This window comes from Apodemus sylvaticus, chromosome 9, assembly GCF_947179515.1.
Source record: "Apodemus sylvaticus chromosome 9, mApoSyl1.1, whole genome shotgun sequence".
NCBI lineage: Eukaryota > Metazoa > Chordata > Mammalia > Rodentia > Muridae > Apodemus > Apodemus sylvaticus.
In genome coordinates this window covers 88,669,187-88,689,656 of record NC_067480.1, presented here as the reverse complement: position 1 = coordinate 88,689,656, position 20,470 = coordinate 88,669,187, and the positions used below count along the sequence as shown (strand labels likewise).

The 20,470-nt window shown below is 37.0% G+C and overlaps 1 protein-coding gene across 2 annotated transcripts in view; it reads right to left on the bottom strand.

The window, feature by feature from the left end:
* Positions 1 to 20,470, bottom strand: part of Tfap2d (transcription factor AP-2 delta) — a 56,545-nt gene that overhangs the window by 13,311 nt on the left and 22,764 nt on the right. For both annotated transcript variants that reach the window (XM_052193383.1, XM_052193382.1), the window contains 2 exons: positions 11,679 to 11,820; positions 6,460 to 6,573 (listed from right to left, as the gene is read on the bottom strand). In XM_052193383.1, the coding sequence (XP_052049343.1) occupies positions 6,460 to 6,573; positions 11,679 to 11,820 (256 nt within the window). The remainder of the gene's footprint in view (positions 1 to 6,459; positions 6,574 to 11,678; positions 11,821 to 20,470) is intronic.

Here is a 20,470-nt window from a genome sequence, read left to right as displayed (position 1 = left end):
CATTTTTTTTTTTACTGCCTCTTCTAAAAAATGAATTTGTGGGCCAGAAAGATGATTTGGCAGGTCAGTGCTCTTGGTGCCAAGCCTGATTTCCATTCTGAGGAGCCAAACGGTAGAAGGAGAGAACTGACTCCATCAGGCTGTCCTCTGACCTCTGTGCACGGGAAAGCATGCACACACATACATGGACTCCTATTTCTTTCAAAGGACGAGATAAAATGCTAAACGCTAGGAAGGTCTTAGGTCTGTGCTTCTCAAACCTAGCAGTCAGAGTTGGAAACTAACATAAATCCCAGAGTCCCATTTTTGTATTGATACATTAGCTTTAATCCTTTAGGTTCGTAAAAGAACTTCATTGGTAATTTCGCTAGGAGGCCAAATTTAATGACCACACTTAGAAACTATGTAGTCTTTTCAGGGCTGGCCAATGAGCCACCATTTACTAACCTCTTGTTAAAAGAGTTATTATTAAAATTATAAATTTGTTCAAGTGTTACATTGGTAAAAATGCTATTGTTGTCTTTAAAATGAATGCAACATGAAACCATGCATTGTGTTTAAATCCTATGAAGCTGCATCAGGAGCCTTCAGTCTGGGTTGCGGTTGAAAATGAAAGCTGTGTTTAACATCATATAATTTGACATGGGGAAGGTGAAGCTGCATACTTTAAGTTATTTTTAGAAATTTGCACAAAATGGATCAAAGATCTAAATATAAGATGTAAAAATGTAAACCTCTTAGAAGACAACATAGGAGAAAGCTTCAAGACATTGGATTGAGCAAGTATTCTCTAATGTAAGTCAGAGAGCATAGACAATCTTTGTAAAAATATACAAATTAGTCTACAACAATTTAAAAACTTGCTCCTTTTGAAGAGAAAGAATTTGCAAATTGTGAATCTAATATTTTATATAAAGAATTAATATAGAAATGAACAATGATGTGCACAGCACAGAATCAATAACCCAACAAGGAACTTGGGACTATTGAATACATGTCCATGGAGAATGGCTGACAAACCTACAAACACATGTTCAGAATCATTGATCCTTAGGGAGATGCAAATTAAATGTGCGGACAAAAGTGACTATATTTTTTTTTTAAAGTCAACAGTAAGTGATCGAGAGGATGTAGAGAAGTACAAATCTTTGTGCAAGCTAACAAATCTAATAGATGTGGGTACAGTCATACTGGAGTGATATATGGTCTTAAAGGAAAGGGAATTATGACATATGTGGCAACAGTTATACATCTGCAGAAAATTGTGCCTGATTAAATAAGTAGTCATAATAGACATCTATTGTGTAATTTGCAATCAGAGCCACAGAAAGGGAAAGTAGAAGGTTGTGCTCTGGGGCCAGATGTCCAGGGAAATGTGGAGTTGTTATAAGTGGATATAATGTATATGTTTTTTAAAATACAGATTCTAGGAACTTGTTCACACAACAATGCAAATATGCTTAACTATAGAGCTGAATCTTACTGAAGAAGAAAAAGAAGGGTTGCATTTTATGTTTTTAGTACAACTTACAAAACATAGACTAGGAAATTTTCTACAAAATGAATTTTAACTCCAGTGATTTTCAGAATCCTAAGAAACTAGCAGGCTTCATATAAATAAACATTCGGGAATGTGAGAAAAAGTATATGAAAATCCTGACAAAGGTTAAAATGTGAAATAAACAAGAAATCACAATTGAGATATTCAAAGTTCTCAAATATAAATACTAAAATTTAGATATGCTACCATTTTAAAATCGCTATTAATTACTATATTTATGAATTGCTCTGGATACTATTACTATATATTTAGTGTAATTAATTGAGGAGATTAGAACATTTAAACCTATAGTTTTTTGTTTCAAATTGTGATTGAGAATCTATAGCCATATAAATTGAGAGCTTTGAATCTCAGCTATAATCTCGATTTTCTTGAGAGTAGAAGCATCCAGTTACCTATTTACTTCTTTCCAGACAGGATTTCTCTTTGTAACCTTGGCTGTCCTAGAACTCTGTAGAAAAGGCTGGCCTTGAACTCAGAGATATGCCTACCTCTGGAGAGCTGGGATTAAAGGTGTGCTCCACTACTATGGAGCTATTTAGTTCTTTAGTTCCTTGGTAAACAACACCTTGCTACTGTATTCTAAGTAGGGAGGTAAATAAAAGAATGTAAAGCCCATAGGAATGCTTTTCGTTTAGTTTAGGAATCAGAGTCTGTTCTCAACAGTCCTGTGGGCTGGGGACACAGATGGCTTACAGGCAGAGAATTTGCTTGCTGTAGAAGAATGAGAATCGAGTATTTTTGCATCGATGTTCAGAAAACTGGGCCCCTCACTTCCGGAAGATCCTGCTATACCACTCCTGGGCATATACCCAGAGGATTTCCCAGCATGTAATAAGGATACATGCTCCACTATGTTCATAGCAGCCCTATTTATAATAGCCAGAAGCTGGAAAGAACCCAGATGCCCCTCAATGGAGGAATGGATGCAAAAAATGTGGTATATATACACAATGGAGTACTATTCAGCTATTAGAAACTATGAATTCATGAAATTCTTAGGCAAATGGATGGAGCTGGAGAACATCATACTAAGTGAGGTAACCCAGTCTCAAAAGATCAATCATGGTATGCACTCTCTGATAAGTGGATATTAGCCTGGAAAACTGGAATACCCAAAACATAATCCGCACATCAAATGAGGTACAAGAAGAACGGAGGAGTGGCCCCTTGTTCTGGAAATACTCAGTGTAGCAGTATAGGGCAAAACCATAAGGGGGAAGTGGGAAGGGGTGGAGGGAAGAACAGGGGGAGGAAGGGGGCTTATGGGACTTTTGGGGAGTGGGGGTCCAGAAAAGGGGAAATCATTTTAAATGTAAATAAAAAAATATATAGAATAAAAAAAAAAGAAGAATGAGAATCAAGGTTTGATGCCCAGCACTCACGTAAGGAGAGACATGGCCGGTCCATCAGTCTCTGCTCACTTTGTCTCCATATTTGCTCCCACGAGTATTTTGCTCCCCTTTCTAAGAAGGGCCAAAGCACCTACACTTTGGTCTTCCTTCTTGAACTTCATATGGTCTGTGAATTGTACCTTGGGTACTTGGAGCTTGGGGGCTAATATCCACTTATCAGTGAGTGCATACCATGTGTGTTCTTTTGTGATTAGGTTTCCTTACTCAAGATAATATTTTCTAAGTCCATCCATTTGCCTAAGAATTTCATGAATCCATTATTTTTAATAGCTGAGTAGTACTCCATTGTGTAAATGTACTACATTTTCTGTATCCATTCCTCTATTGAAGGACATTTGGGTTATTTCCAGCTTCTGGCTATTATAAATAAGGCTGCTATGAACATAGTGGAGCATGTGTTCTTGTTATACATTGGAGAATCTTTTGGGTATATGCTGGGCATTCATCCCAGATACAGTAACCTAGGAGATGGGGGTAGATGGGTGGAGGAACATCCTTATAGAAGCAGAGGGAGGAGGAGTGGGATAGGGGGTCTCTAGGAGGGGGTAAAACCGGGAAAGGGGATAACACTTGAAATGTAAATAAATGACAAAAAAACAAAACAAAACAAAAAAGAGATAGATGACTCTGGACTGGGGCATGTAACTCCTAGCACTGTGAGGAATGGAGACAGGAGGATTGCTTTGGCTAGCTAGGCAGCCAGACTAGCCCCAAAGGAGCAGGCTGTGGGTTCAGTGAGAGACCCAATCTTAGGAGGTAGAGCTTGAAAAAGCAGGAATATAGACATCCCTCCTGGAGAGCCCCCTAATACACATCTGCACATAGAACACACACACACACACACACACACACACACACACACACACACATGCATACACGGCACTACGTTTATAGCTTGCAAAAGAAACAAGCTAGCAACCCTGTGCCGAATATGCAAGTCTTCTACCTATTCATTTCCTACAGAAACTTATACTCATATTAAAGCCCATTTTTGTTCTGGGACAGAAAGATGAAGTCACTCTCAGATGATGACATCAGTATGTCTAATTACAAATAAACTCATCCTTATGGTGTAGGCTTCTCTGCAGCTTAATAGTAAAATCCTTGTAAATTTGTAACTTTACAAACATCATTAGATCCCAATTTTAATAATAGTAATAATAATAATAATAATACTTAATATGTGAATCTAACAACCTTTAATGTATACATAAACAAAACCTGGGAGTATCAATTCCTTTTAATCTTGCATACTTGCTGGAGACAAGCAATATAGCATTTTCTAAGTGTTAAATTTGTATCCTGTCTCATTTTAGTTGATTACTACACTTAATACAAAGGTTTTATATAGGAACTCAAGCAAAAGTTTGAAAGTTACCATGTAAAACCCACCTCACACATAATGGGACCTGAGTCTAAAAATGGTTCTCATGATTCCAAAACCTTGTGCTCTGAAACGTCTAGACATTTTCTCCCCTTAGCTTTATTGATACCCTAATACTTCCTTTGAGAGGCAGATACAATTCTGAGAAATGTATACTATGTCTTGGGCAATTTTGGAAAGTAAATTCTAAGTAGGGTCTGAAAAGAACATGTTTATGGAATCTTAAGTAGAACTGTGGTATATTAAGGGAAAATACTGCATTTGCAAGGCTCGCTTTGTGCAAAACAAAATTACTTAAGCATTTATTAGTTAGATAACTGTGCATCATCTTCAATAGCCTTATAATTCCTAAGCAGATTTTCTGTTTGATTTATCCCAGTCTGTTTTATTTTTGTTTATTTTTATTAATTATCCTTATATGCCTATTTGTAGTCTAATGAGAGAGAAAAAAAGGAACTTGGATGGTTGGGACATGTGGGGAGGAGTTGGAGGAGGCAGAACAATAATCAGAATATGTTGTACAAGAACAATTTATTTTCCAACAAAAAAAGTAAATGGAATTTAAAAAAAAATTAAAAGAGTCATAGGTCGATTGCTTTGGGCTTTTCCTTTTAAATGCTAATAAAAAGTTCTTAACCTTCAAAAAAGAACAAAAGCAGGCATTGGAAACAGTTTTAATTCTTATGTATATTACTTTTTATTTGTTTGTTTTTGAGACAGTGGCTCTCTAAGTAGTTTGTGAACTGTCCCTGAACTCTTTCTCAGTGGTTGCTGCCTCAGCCTCCCAAGAACTGATACGTGTGCCCGCCATTCTAGCTTGTGAACTGATTCACAACTGACTCTCATTAACATTGTTTATATCTTCCAACAAATGATAACCAAAAGAAAATGAAATGGTTTATTTTTGTATGAATGAGAAATACTGAATAACACTATAATTTTAGAGTTTCTAAATGGAAAAATACCTAAGCAGTGACTATTTTCTTTTTCTAGATTTATTATAGATTTATTAGAATTACAGATTTAATATAGATTTATTATAAAACTAGAGAGTAAATTAACCAGAAAGATATTCTATTTATTTCCAAAGTATCTCAGAAAGGGAAACTTAAAGTATGCTTTTAATAATTCATTTCAGTGTCCTATGACTAAGAACCAGTTATACAGGGCTAGAGAGATGGCTTGGTGGTTAAGACCACTGGCTGCTCTTCCAGAGATCTTGAGTTCAATTCTCAGCAAGCACATGTTGGCTCACAACAACCTGTAATGAACTCTTCTGCCCTCTTCTGGTATGTCTTGAAGATAGTGACAGTGTATTCATATACATCAAATAAATAAATAAATAAATAAATAAATAAATAAATAAATAAATAAATCTAAGAACAAAACCATTTATACTTTCTAAGTTTGTTGAAATCATTAATGTACTACTAAAGATTTAGTCACTGGTATTTAATTAACTTCAATCAGATCTGTTCATTTAACAACTTACCCTATGAGCGTAAGTAACTCTTTAAAAGATTTCAGAATCTTGGACAAAAATTTCTTAGTATTCCTTCATTTAATAATATACGGTTTCATGAAGCCATAGTTTCTTGATGAACATAAATGGATATTACATTTTCTGATCTAAAATGCTTCAATCACTTTAAATTGATAATGTCAAAAATTCAGGGTCCTCAAATTCATACACTGAAACTAAACCTCAATACAACACTAAGAGCAGCCTCAGGAGGCGATGAAGTCTTAGAAGGTTGGATCCATGCCCTTAAGAATAGTGTCTTGGAAGTTTGTCCTCCCCTTTCATCCCACAGTACTGAGTTAACGCATCTGAAGAGACAGAGCCCTCAGCAGATCCTGATTCTGCCAGGTCCGCTCTCAGGCTTCCCAGTCCCAGAATCTAAACTACGCACTTACATCTTCTATACATTATCCAGTCTAGAGTATCTTGTCATAGCATCCCAAACACAGTAGAACAGTCATTATTTTATCCACATAAGTATATCTCTAACTGGAATTACAATGGCAGTACAGAATCCTGGACGTTTGGATGTAGCTTAGCTGCCTAGACTCTAGGCAGATGGGAAAAGCTGTCTTACCTGAAATGTGTTAAGTGCCTCTGGATGTCAAGGTCTAGAATGGGAGTAGGTCTGGAGGATCCCAGTGGTGATCTATCTTGGCTTAGGAGGTCTTGGAATTCTTTACAAATTTGCCTACAATGAAGGGTACAAAGTTGAAATTGCACTCTTGAAATGGACTTTTAATTTCACGAGATATTATCTATCAACGTCTCTTCCCCCTTTAAAGGAGACCAGGAGGACTTTCCAGTCAGTACTCTCAAGTTCCATTGCACTGACTTTGCAGGGCCAATGGGTGAGAGTAAAACATTCTCCAAGGCATTGACCAAACCCATGTTCATTTTTAAAAGTGCATCTTTACATGATAGTCACAGAATAAAAGAAATTTCATTTGAGAGAACTGTAATTAGCAATTGTCTTTAAAAAGATTACAAATGTGGTGCTTTTTTAAAGATCACATCTATATACAATTTTAACTAAAGTTATAGGCTTACATCATTCAAAGTCATAATCCAAGCTAACTTTGGAAAATTCCATCCCCCAATATGGCAATATAACTTACTTTTTGACTAATTTCATGCCTTGGTGTTTGAAGACAATGATCTCTTATTCCTAAATTATTCCACCAGTCTTTAAAAAAATCGCTATACACTATTCTATTTCAGTTGCTACTTTGCAGATCTTTTCCCACTGTTCTTCTTTTCTTATATGGTTATGAATTCTAGCCTATGTGTAAACAAAAACATTGTTGTGTATAATAACTATCGGTTAAGCCTTGCAGTGTGTACTTGTAAACAAACATGACATGAAAGAGAGTACTGTTTTAAAGTCTTTGTGTTGCAAGTCTTTGGAAATTTAAGGTTTGATACCGTAATGTAATAGATTATAGTCCACACATCTGCCTTTAATTCAACTGATCAAAATTTACCTTTAAAATACAGATTTCTAGTATTGAAATTCAGTTATTATTATAAACCATCTTTGAGAGGAAAATATTAAGCTTCAAATGTTTTCAAGTGTGTAATTTCTTGGAATATCTACCATGGTCTTGTTATGGCACAAGGCAATTATTAAGAATGCTGGCTATATGTTAAGAACTTTCTAGAAAAAAAAACTCTAAAGCAAAATTACATACAGTGTATTTCTAATTTTTTTATATTTTGCTAAGTAAATATTATCCCTGTAAATAAAAATTGCTTGGGAAGTAAACAATGTATAGCTACATGACTCATGTAAAAATTTTGAATTATGTCGCACTAGGAAAGCCCAGTGGTTGAAAAGAAAATTAGGCCAGATTTTCCCATGTATATGGAGAGAAATCCTAGAAGTTTAAATAAATTCAATGCCTTTGTTTTCGTTATATTAAAAAAAAAGTCTTTGTGTGGGTGTTTTTGTGTGTGAGTGTAGCTATACACACACCGTGGCACACCTGTAGAGGTCAGTGGACAGTCTCAATGTCAAACTTCACCTTCTACTTTTATAAGAAAGTGCCTCTATTGTTTTGCCCCTGTACACGCCAAGATAGTTGGCCCATGATATCCTGTCTCTCCTTCCTTTCTCACTGTAGGAACAATGGGATAACAAAACTAGTACTTAGTTTTATTTGACTTCTGGGAACTCAAATTCAGTTCTTTATTATTGCAGTGCAAGTAATTTTTATCTACTGAGCCATCTTTCCAGGCCAGAGAATATGTTTTAAAAACATACATTTAATAAAATGAATAAACGCAGCAGGTATAGAATAAAATCAATAAACATGAAAAAATCTCCTAAAAGCATTCTTCAATATGGAACAAATACCTGATATTCAAGGGATAATATAGTTATTTTGCGTGTATATTTGTTACTGTGTGTAGGTTATTGTAAAATACAGTGGTTTGGCTTTGCTTGTGATGATGAGCAAGTGCAGAAAGGTCAAGTCACCCCAATGACCACGAGGATAGTAACAGCTAAAACTGCTTGCCACTGAGCTTGAGGCATCAGTTTCGTCTCCTGGATTCACATGAAGAAGGAAGAGAACCAACTTCCTGAAGGTTGCCTTCTGACCTCCACTTGTATGCCTGGCATATATATACACACATGTGTGCATGCATGTGTGCATGTGCATATGTGCACACACAAGCATGCATACACACACACTATTTATTCAACTCTGCTCACTGTGGCTTTATTCAGCATAGTCAGAAACTGGAAACAACCTAGATGCCTCGCAACCAAAGACTGGATAAAGAAAATGTAGTACAGTTATACAATGGATAAGCTGTTAAATTTTCAGGCAAATGGATGGAACTAGAAAAATCGACTTGAGTGAGGAGGTATCCCAGATCCTGACAGACCAACATAGTATGTACTCAGTTATACGTGGATACTAGTGGTTAAGTAAAGGACAGCCAAGGTGCAGTCCACAGAGGCTTAATAACAAGACAGGCTTTAGGAGGGATACATGAAACTCCCTGTGAAAGAGAAATAGAAGAGATTGTGTACGTGGACTGGAGGTGGGTGGAGATAGGTACAATGCAGTGGTAGTGGTGTGAGAGAATTCAGCGAGAGACATCAGGAACTAGGGGGTCTGAGCGATGATGTGTGGAAACCTAGTGTAGTGAAAACCTCTCAGAATCTATGAGGGTGACGCTAGTGAGGACTCTGAGTTATGAATGGCATAGAGCTTGAACTGGCCATCTTTTGTATCAAGGCAAGATAGTGATGGGCCAAGGGTTTCATTAGATTGAGTTGTTAGCTGAGGGATTTTGCGGAGCTCCTGAAACAACTCAGGTTGATGCTAGGACAGACAACAACAGAGAGAAAACTGACGTGAAGGCCCCATTGTTGAGGACGACAACCAAACAGCTGGCTGAACATGGAGAGGTAGAGCGGGTGCCTTCAAGGAGCCTTCATCCCTATGTTCTAGTCTCTTTGGTGTGGGCAGGTACCCTGCAGGATAGGGAAAGTGAAACCTGGACATCAACCCAGCAACAAAACCTTTGACCTATCATTGGTCCTATCTGTAAGATGCACTGGGAAAATGATTGTGCAGAACTTGTGGAAGCCACCAACCAATGTCAGGTTTAACGAGGCTGATACCACAAGAGGGAGTTCATGTCTGACACTGCCTGGATTGTCAGGAACTAGAGACTTGGATAGTTCAGAGACCAAGGATAGGTACCTTGTCTAGTTCTCACCAGATAGGCTTCTTCTTGCAGTAGATTGGAGTGGGTGCAGAGACCTACAGACAGACATTATTTGGAGAGTCTAAATTGCAGATCTCTATTGGGTCCCTCCCTCAGAGCTTGGGAAGCCAGTGGAAAAGGGGAGGAAAGATGGTAGGATCAGAGGTGATGGAAGACACAAGGAAAACATGGTCCACTGAATCAACTATGTAGGCTCCCATGAGCTCACAGACTGTAGCAGCACGGGGCCTGCATGGGTCTACACCAGGTCCTCTGTGTATGCTATAATTGTTAGCTTGGTGTTTTGTGGGACTCCAAACAGTGGAAGCAGGTGCGTATCTGACTCTTTTGTTTACTCTTGGGACCTTTTTCTAAGGATATTGAGGCTCAGGGGTTTTTTTTGCTAAGTGTGTTTTTAGGAATTTATGCATTTTTATGGAACTTTTCTCTCTGAAGTGAAACTTGGATAGCTTTCAGTATAGAAATTGAGTTATAATAGTTGGGTGCTGGGTGCAACTTTACTTATATATTTGGTAGCATTTTGTGGTGCCACCATCTCTAGAGTTCTATGTTACATAAGAGCGATGCCTTGTCTCACTTGTTTTAGGTTTCCAACTAAAAACATAAATATAGCCTTATATGAACTCTGATGCAGTGCTCCATCATTACGATCTTCCCCCCACACACACACACACACAAAGATTAGACTGATTTCAAGTCAAGTCTATCACATTTTAGGCAGCTAAATGCCAATGATTATTTAGATAATTGAATAAATCAATTTACAATTTTACAGATCAACTTCATTCTTTTTCAAACAACGTGGCAAACTGTAGTCGAATTGACAAGTAAATAATGAAAAGCAGAGCCTGGCAAGATTGAACTCTTACGAGATAATTCAACCTAGGACATGGCTCTCTGGCTATCAATTGGATTTTATAATCTTGTCACTTATTTCGAGGACACAGGACAACTTATGTCCTTAAATACAGATGACAATCCTGTAGGATCCAGTGGCAATTACCACCCTCTCCACAGGACAGTTAGGGAATTAGTATTCGGACTACTTTCATTCTTATTTAAATTCTTCTTTCTGAAGCTGAGATATGAAAAGACTCTTTTGTCTCAAAACAAAATGTCATATTATGAATTATGTAACAAAGATGATCTTCAGTGACTCACAACATTCTAACTTTGTCGCTTACGTCACTGTCCTTAAGGAGGTTAAAAATTTTACCGGATTTATGGATTTAAAGTTTGGTGTTTCTACTGACAATGACTATTAAAGTAACAACATTTAGTTAAGATCACTGGCTGTTCTGATTTACCTTAATATGGATCAACTCAAGCATATTTATTTATAATCCAGTGAAGAGGCTTTTCTGTGTTTTATATCAACCAAATAACAGATATCATGTCTGGTTCAAGATGCATCTAGTTTCTATCTTTCTGCCTAAACAAGTATCTTAATTATACCAAATATTTGGTTAATTACCAATCACTAGAAACTTTAGGATGGAAACTGCACATAACCAAATATTTCTGTAACTGTGGATTTTACAAAATATACTGAAATATTTTATTTATCAAACATGCAAATTAGTGATTGGTTATGTCACTGAAAGAATTTTGAATTTCATGTATATTTGGAAATTTTATTATATGTTTCTCTCATGTGTGTATATGTGTGAGTGTGTGTGAGTGCACACATGTGCGTGTATATGTGATAACACAAGTGGAAATTGGATAGTAACTTGCAGAATTTCTTTCCATCACATGAGATCTTGGTATTGAACTCAGGTTTGCAAGCATTTAGGTGAAAGTCCCTTTAGCCGTTGAGCCCTCTAATTGGCCTAATTTGGGTATATTCTAATAAGAATTGTCTTGATAGTCCAGTTTCTCATCATGTAAACTTTGATGCCTTTGTGCAGATGGTAGAATTCTGGGAGAATCTATTTTGTTGCTAGAATGGGAGACCCTGTGTTTTTAGAGAACTCTTACTTTCTAGACGTCATTCAAAGGAGATCAGGAAAGCGGGATGAAGATGCAGGAAGGCATCTCCACAGCACTTACTTGGTCGCTAGGATCATCTTTTTTCTTGCTGTCTGTTCTTTCTGTTCCATATGTTGTCTGGCGAGATGTTCTCCTACTGCCTTGGCTGGAAACTCTGTTTCACATGTGTAGCCAAAATCCCGAGCCAAGTGCAAAGCCTCACCTGTTGGCAGAAAACACAGCTCACTGGCTTCTCCATATCTGACCTTGCATGGGCAACACTGTGAGTTTTCTCCAACTCTCATACAAGGGTGTGATCAGATGCAACATTTTGTTTCTATCTAATTTAAACAAAGTTGGGGGGGATGGCATCTGTGAGGAAAGTCAATGAAAAATAAGGAAACTGAACTTTGCGGGTAAAACGGAGAACAAACTTGTGACTCAGGAGTTTTGCCTCTTTTCTTTGAATGTCTCACTCCACCACAATTCTACTCATGATCATCAGTGGAAAAGCTTCTCGGATATTGTCTTAGTCAGGGTTTCTATTCCTGCACAACCATCATGACCAAGAAGCAAGTTTTGAGGAAAGGGTTTATTCAGCTTTCACTTTCCACATTGCTGTTCATCACCAAAGGAAGTCAGGACTGAAACTCCAGCAGGTCAGGAAGCAGGAGCTGATGCAGAGGCCATAGAGGGATGTTTCACACTGGCTTGCTTCCCCTGGCTTGCTCAGCTTGCTTTCTTATAGAACCCAAGAATACCAGCTCAGGGATAGCACCACCCACAAGCAGCCCTCCTCCCTTGATCACTAATTGAGAAAATAACCCACAGCTGGATCTCAATGGAGGCACTTCCCAAACTGAAACTCCTTTCTCTGTGATAACTTCAGCCTGTGTCAAGTTGAAACACAAAACCTGCCAATACACACACACACACACCAATGTGTATATGTATTTGTTGCTGCCCAGATCTATAGATTATAGACAAGCCATTCTGTTTACTTTTCCATGAGTCTGATCAAAATATACAGCAATGTGCTCAAAAGACTTTGAAAGTTGTTATCACTTTATAAAATGAAGCATTTTCATGAATTTCATACTGCAATGTTGAGATAGTTTATTAAATGACTATAATCCTATCAACATCAGGCCTTCCAGAAGGCTCTGTTGTACTGTACTGCTTTGGAAAATGAAGAACATAGCAGAATCATAAACAACTTCTGCTTGTCTATAAAATATTGAGTGCAAGTAAAATTTTAATAAGTGGGATAAAAATATCTTATTAATAAAGGAATATTTACTGAAGAAAATCATTCTAGAGTATAATGGTCAATGTTTTAAAAATTGCTTAATCAAAAGTCTTACCTGACAGGTAAAATTTATTTAAAAATCCAAATTTGTGAGTGAGAATATAGTTTAGTGGTCAGTTGCTTACCTAGAAGGCATGAGATTTAATCTCTAGAAACATGAATGCTATTATGAGCAAGTGCTTGCATACACACAAATATATAAAATATGTCTAAATATATATACAAATATATAAATCAAACCTTGCTAAATATGTACTCAGTGATGACTTTATTCAGGGCAATATTTTTTAAATTTTTGTTTTATTACTATATTTGCATTGGTGGTTAGTCTGATTATATGTTTGTTTGAGAGTACCATACTCCCCAGAACTGGAATTATAGACAGTTTTGAGCTGCCATGTGGTGCTGGGAATTGAGGCCTTCCTCTGGAAGAGCAGCCAGTACTCTTAAAGCATTGGGTCATTTTCAGGGCATGCTTAATCAGATGTAATCGGAAGACTGAACAAAACTTAAAATATTGGTTTCTCTGGACTGGGGATGTAGTTAAAGAATTTGCCTAGTTTGTATGAGGCCCTGGGTTTGATCGTCAGCTTGACCCCAAATTGGGAAGCTACAGAGCAAGTTTGAGACCTGCAGAATCACATGACCCTGTCTAAAAACAAGGCTTGGGGAGGGTGGCAAGGTGACTGTGTGATAAAATTCTTGCCGTGTAAACCTGAACACAAGTTAAACCCTGAACCAACATCAAATGGAAGGAGGAACAGATTTCTAAGAATATCCTCTGACCTTTATCTAGCGTGTATCACAGCTGTACATGCACACAGACATGCATGTGCACATGCGCGCGCACACACACACACACACAAATTGGGGCACTCATGGCAACACTAGCGGCCATAACAAGAAGAAATGAAATACAACAATGATTTTCATTGTATCTTTATAAGCATTGTACACAATACCTACCCATGTATATTGGTGTTGTAGAGATAGGAGATGTGGTATTACAAATATCAAATGATTATTACCGTGTTTTACAGAAGTGAGAGAAGGTAAGACTCATGGGACTCATGGGACAGGGGTGACCCAACAGCCACACAGTTAATCAAATATTTTCATGTAGAAGTGAGAAAGAATCAGGCTTGATGACAACATCATGTGATCCTTGTTTTAAAGCTGGCCAATGTAACACTCTAAAAGGTTACTGGACTTGAAATTGCTGTGTGCTCATACAAACAGCAGACTTGTTGACCGATGAGCACCAGGCGTGCATCAACATAGACAATAGGAAAGATTAAGAGAGACAATCATAGATATGAAGAGGTGTATACAAACAGATTAGGCGACAACAAAATAAATAAAATATTCTAAGTAAAATGGTGTTTCTCAAAACCAGAATTGCTCCTGTTTTACTATTAAAAACAAAAGCTTTTAGTTTGAGAAAACTAATGAAGTTAACAACTGTAAAGGGCAGGAAGGCCACTTAAGACTGCAGAAAACTGAGGAGTTAGCGTTCAGGACTTAATTCCCTGCCTCCAAAAGTTCTCTTAAGGTTTCTTACAACTAAAAACTAGTCACATTTTTTCCTCAGAGACATTTTTAAAACGTGTACAGAAAAGTTAAAAGAATTTTGTAATTAAAAACCCATATATCTGTTCTTCATATACTACGTATACTCTTATCACATGTCGATCACTTATACCGTAACTCTACCTGCTATTTTCGGAGGAAATTCTAAATTTCTTGCATTTCTCAAAGTTATCAGTTTGTGTATAACTAACTGGGGTTCTATATTTAGTCTTTTGAGCTTTTTTTTTTCCCCAAAATATGCTAAATAAGAGACACAAGATGAGGGACACTTTAATCATGACTTGTTGGTATGTGTATATATGTTGGGTGTGGGAGAGAGAAAGGGAGAGGGAGAGAGAGGGTTAACTCAGGTTTGGCCACACGCTAGGCAAGCATTCGTCCCACTAAGATGCACCTTCACCCTTATTTACATACTGCATATCTACAGGCTAGATGTGAATGGGTGTGGGGGAGCACCTGAGGAGTTGTGCTTGTGCATTGCTTTCACAGAGGATGGCGGTTTCTGGTTTCTTTCCCAGCACCCATCTGGGGTGGTTCCTAACTGTCTCTAACTCCAGCCCTCTGAGATTCCACACCCTCCTCCATTCTCCTCAGACACCAGTGCTCATGTGCACATCCCTACACACAGACACACACAATTCGAACTGAGAACACATATGTTTTTAAAAAAAGATTTTTTTGGGGGAATTGCTTTTGTCGATTTCAGAAAAGAGCATTAGAACAACGTAACAAAGTAACAAAGTAATCTGAACAAAGTAACCTGCTGTGTCTGATTCGCAGATGTTGTGGGGAACCTGCATTGAATTTTCAGTGTGAACCAGTATCAATTGATGTTCAAAAAAAAAAAAAGTAGGCAGTTTCATTAGTGTAAATATGTTTAAATTTTATTTATCAATAAATGCTAATATTACTAGTGATTTTCTTTTCTAATGTTTCATTTTATAAACATTTCTCTCCTTCCGACAGTATAAGACTTTGCAAAAGACCCTAACTCAATAGGAAAAAAAATTTTATTGAAGAAAGCATATTATTGAAGTAACAGATAGCATTTTGTGAATGAAGGCATGCCCCACACTCTATAAATGAGAAATGCTGGGACATGTGTATATTTTTATTTATATTTTAGAAAATATCATTTCCTCCATTTAAAACAGAGATGCAGTGACTAAATATAAAGGGTTTCTTTTTACTCAATATTTAATTTATATTCAATTAGCATTTAATCAATTAATTTAATTACTAATAAATTAATTTAGCTAATATTGAATTGTCTTGGTTGGTGCTATAATGAACAAGCGGCATTTAAAAATGTTGATTCCCAACAGTTTATCACTCTAACTGATTCGGGAAGAAGATAGTTGCATATTTGGAAGAATTGAAATAAATATTTCTTTTAACGGACATAGCAATGTCATGTAGAGTGCTTACTTTTGCTAAAAAAATAACAAAATGGATTAATTGTGAAATTTCACACTTGAAAATAGAAACGGCAACATTGGAGCCAACGAATAAGAGCTATTGCACCTGACCAGAAGAAGGTAAACTTGACGTTCTTATGAAGAATGCAAAGGTCATTTCAAAGCAGCACAGTGACTGTGTGGGTATGCGCCTTCCTTCAGTCGCCTTCTGCCTTCCAGCTCTACATAGCAAGCCAAGTTGCATATGCCAGATGAGTTGCACAGTCCGTCATTCACACAGAAGCAGATCCTTCAGTAATGCTTTAATACACCGTTACATACAGCGGCTATCAACCTTCCTTAAGCCTACCACCCTGTGTGTGTGGTGATTCCCCCCAACGACAAAATTATTTTCATTGCTACTTGATAACAGTAATTTCGCTATGGTCTTGAGTTATAATGTCAATATCTGTGTTTTCTGACAATCATAAACAAATTCTATGGGAAATAAAAGGGGGTCACAACCCACAGGTTGAGAACCCTTTACAGCTAACTAGTATAAATAGGAAGACAGCAGCATGTCCCTTGAGTTTCGTGCTGAAACCCGATTCTTTAATGATTTATCCCATTTTATGCAACGCTCTACCCTGTGATAGTTTTAAAAACAGTTTGAGGAGAACAGCTGCTATTTACATTTACTCTGACAGCCAGATCCTCCCTTCCCCTACTTCTGTTTACTGCTTTCCATGGCTCGCAGTGTAACATTGTCACGGGATGTATAGTGATGCTACATCAAAGAAGTGGCAAGTGAAGACATTCTGATATGTAGTTAAAATGTGTATATCACTGCACAAAAGCTTTGTGTGTGACAATCCGAGAATCAACAAATAATGGATCCGTCGATTAAAACTCACAGTCTTCAAAAGCAAGAAAACCTATAAAGTGCAATTCTTTCTAGCAGATACCTTCGTGCCAACGGGCTTAAGAAAAACAAACCTTAGGGTAGGAAACGTATATGGATAAGCTTCTCTGAGTTTTGATTGATTTGTAGAAATAACAATATGTGTGTTTCTTTGACTCTAAGCAATGGGTAGTTATCAATGGTATAAAGAGCACCCCAAGAAGGACCAAAAACATTTCCCCTCCTATTCTATAAGTGGCCATGGATGCCTTCACTCTCCAAAGGATGGAATAAGGGGCTAGAGTTCTGAGAGGGTTTAACTTCCTGTTTATTTCAATTTATTGTATCACTTGGACATCAAACTTTTAAGAGCAAGCAGCAACATGCTAACTTAAAAACTAGATTAATTTTATTTTATATCAAAAGCCTCTTAGTTTGGAAGTCTAGGCTGATGAGATTAATGCTTGCAAAAAAGGTTTTAGGGTGTATGTACCAACCGGTAACCCCTGCCCATCTTTTAAATGTGAAACTGCAGAGCGGCGATTCAATGTTTAGGTAACAAAGTACGAAATGATGGTGTTAAAGGGCAGGCACAAATGGATTCCAAAGCACGGCCAGAACATCAGCATGCATCTTGCTCCTCATGTCTCTGGGGATTCAGTTTTGCATGCATCACAGCAAAAGTAAAAATTTGGGGAGGGACCATTAGAAAAAAATATTAAGTGGAAAGTTAACGGCGAAGTATTTTCTGATGGAAAGTTAATTGGCTGTTGTACTAAGATTCGGAATTTCAAAAGGAATGGGTCTAAATTTATTAGTTTCAAAGATTTATTTTCATTCTCTTGTATGCGTGTGTGTGTGTGTGTGTGTGTGTGTGTGTGTCTTTGTGAGTGGGTGCCATGTGTTTCTGGGAGACAGGTGGCCAGAAGAAGGCATGGGATTTCCTGCAGCTGGAGTTAGAGGCAGTTTTGTGATGTTTAATGTGAGTGTGGGAAACAGAGCTCTTGTTCTCTCGAAAAGGAGTATGTGCTCTTAACTGCACACCCCTCTCTCCAGCTCCTGGGCTGACTTTTAAATTGGAAGTAAATACACCTGATTTTTCAAATGTGTGTAGTTGTGAGGAATTTTTCTTTAAAATAATTGTACCCTCGGGAAAATGTACATTTTAGAATTAAATCTTAAACAGTGATCTGTGCGGAACGGTACTTTTATCTTGTAATTCCTTAGAAAATCTTTATCAGTTGTCATTGTAATATTACCTCAATATTAGATTTAATTTACTATTGCATTAATACAAAGGCATTAAACAAAGGCAAAACTTATATATCTTAAATACTGGTCACTTATCTATGATTTCAATCTAATTTTTATGTGCTGAGAAAGAGCAGACTATTTCAAAGAGCATCTATTAGAAAATTTAACAAGATCCAAATCTTTACATTAATAAATTCCTCTCTCTCTTCTGCAGTACTGGAGGTTCAACCTAAGCCCTTCTGCATTCTAATAAAGTATTCTAGCATTGAGTTCCATCTTCAGCCCACTTTGCTTTTCCTTTTTGAGATAGGCTCTCACTGAATTGCCCAAGCTGGCCTTGAAGTCTTTCTGTAGACAAGGCAGGTCCTTAACTTTGTCATTCTCCTGCCTCAGATTCTTAAGTGGCTGTGATCTGCAAAGCTCTGCAAATAAATTTTCTTATAATTTGAAATTACAATTAAATCCTACAGCTGAAGCACCAAGCACATGTCTACTCTGTGTTCAAGTTTTTTCTGAAAGGAATGCAGGCTACAGCACAACCTCACTGGCATAGCTACATGTCTCATAATCTGACAGTTTCCCAAGGTAAGCGATGATTTTTCTCAAATATCCACATCGTGTGTTCCAAAGCAATTGTTCTGCACCTTCTTCAATGCCCCGTAATTATCAAATACCTGACCTATGACAACCCGTCACTCACATATTTTATTAGTTAATCATAGCAGTCTTGTGAGGTATTCCAACAAGTAGAGCACAAAAGACAAACAAGAGAAACTTGCTAAACACTGACTACATACTACAAACTAACAGGAATAAGAGTTTATCATTATGTAAGTGGGGTCATTTAATATAACAAGTATACTTGAAAACATAGTTTCTGAACCCTTGCTATACTTCTAAGTCACATTTTTGTTTTTTTAAAAAAGGGAAAAAACTCCAAAACACTAGATTTCACAAATATTAGTTAATCTCTGGTATTATGTCTTGATCTTTTTGCAAAAGCTCCTGAAGTAGTTCTCTTCAGCTGTGATTGAAATCTCTCTCCTTTGGCGGGAGAGATGGCTCAGCCGTTAAGAGCACTGACTGCTCTTTCAGAAGTTTTGAATTCAATTCCCAGCAACCACATGGTGGCTTACAACCATCTGTATTGGGATCTGATGCCCTCTTCTAGTGTGTCTGAAGACAGCGACAGTGTACTCACAAACATAAATAAACAAATATTAAAAACAAATAAAACAAAAATCCTTCCGCTAAGAGGAAGAGAACGCATTATGCAGATGGACTACACACATTCTCCCATAGAACAGGTCTGTGGGTTACACCAGAAGAGTTACTAATAAATTATGAGTTCTATCTAGCTATATGTTCACAAGGGACTGACATACTTGGCTGGTATAATATCAGTTCTGTAAAGAAGCAAGGAAATGTAGTAATAGGAACAAAAATAGCATAAGGGAAACAAAGACATCATTCTACTCAGAAATTATTAAGAAATGTAATTGGAAGATGTACGTAGCTTGTTTTTCAAATTAGTAGGGAGATGATGGATTATCAATAAAAGGTGTTGGGACAACTGGGTGGCCATCTGGAAAGAATTAAAGTTGGATCTATACCACAGATCCAACAACAAAGAAAATCCCAGATGGATCAAAGGTTTAAGTATACCAAGTAAATCCACCAAGTAATTTTTAAAAACATAGGATAAAGCTTTTGTGATTTTTGAAACTAGAGGGCCCTTTTTAATGTACTAAAGTCAAAACTGCTATTTCAAAAATTACATGAGAAATATGATCATGTCATCGGGCATGCCAAATGTCTGACCATGGTTAGAAGAAAAGAGGATAGTGGTGTATATATATACATATATATATATGTATGTATATATATATATATAATAAGTCTAAGCCTGTATTGAGCCTAAATTTTAAGAGAGAGATTTTTTTCAATCCATCAAATTAGCAAACACTAAAAAGTTGAGCTGACATCTTTTATGTAAAAGCACAGGGAGGCACTAACATGTAAACGTTTTACCCACATTTATAACAGTGACTGAGAATAAACTGCTTATAGTTTATTAACACTGCAGGTGCATTATCCTTTGACTCTGAAACATTGTTTCTAAGAATTTACCATAAATGTCCTTGGGTGCCTGTACAAGTGTACAAACAGGAGCATATTCATTGTAGTCCTATTTAATGGTCAAAACTAAAAATACTTTAGACATTTTAAGTAGAAAACTCATTACATTGTAGTGAGTGTGTGTTCCTAAATACATAAGTACAACAAGCTTTATCTATATAATGTTACTTGTCCATAAAAAAAAAATTAATGAAAAATCATGCCATGGGTTTGAAAGGCAGCAAGGAGAAGTATTGGGGAGGGCTTGGAAGGCAAAAAAGGGAGGAAATACTGCAATTATATT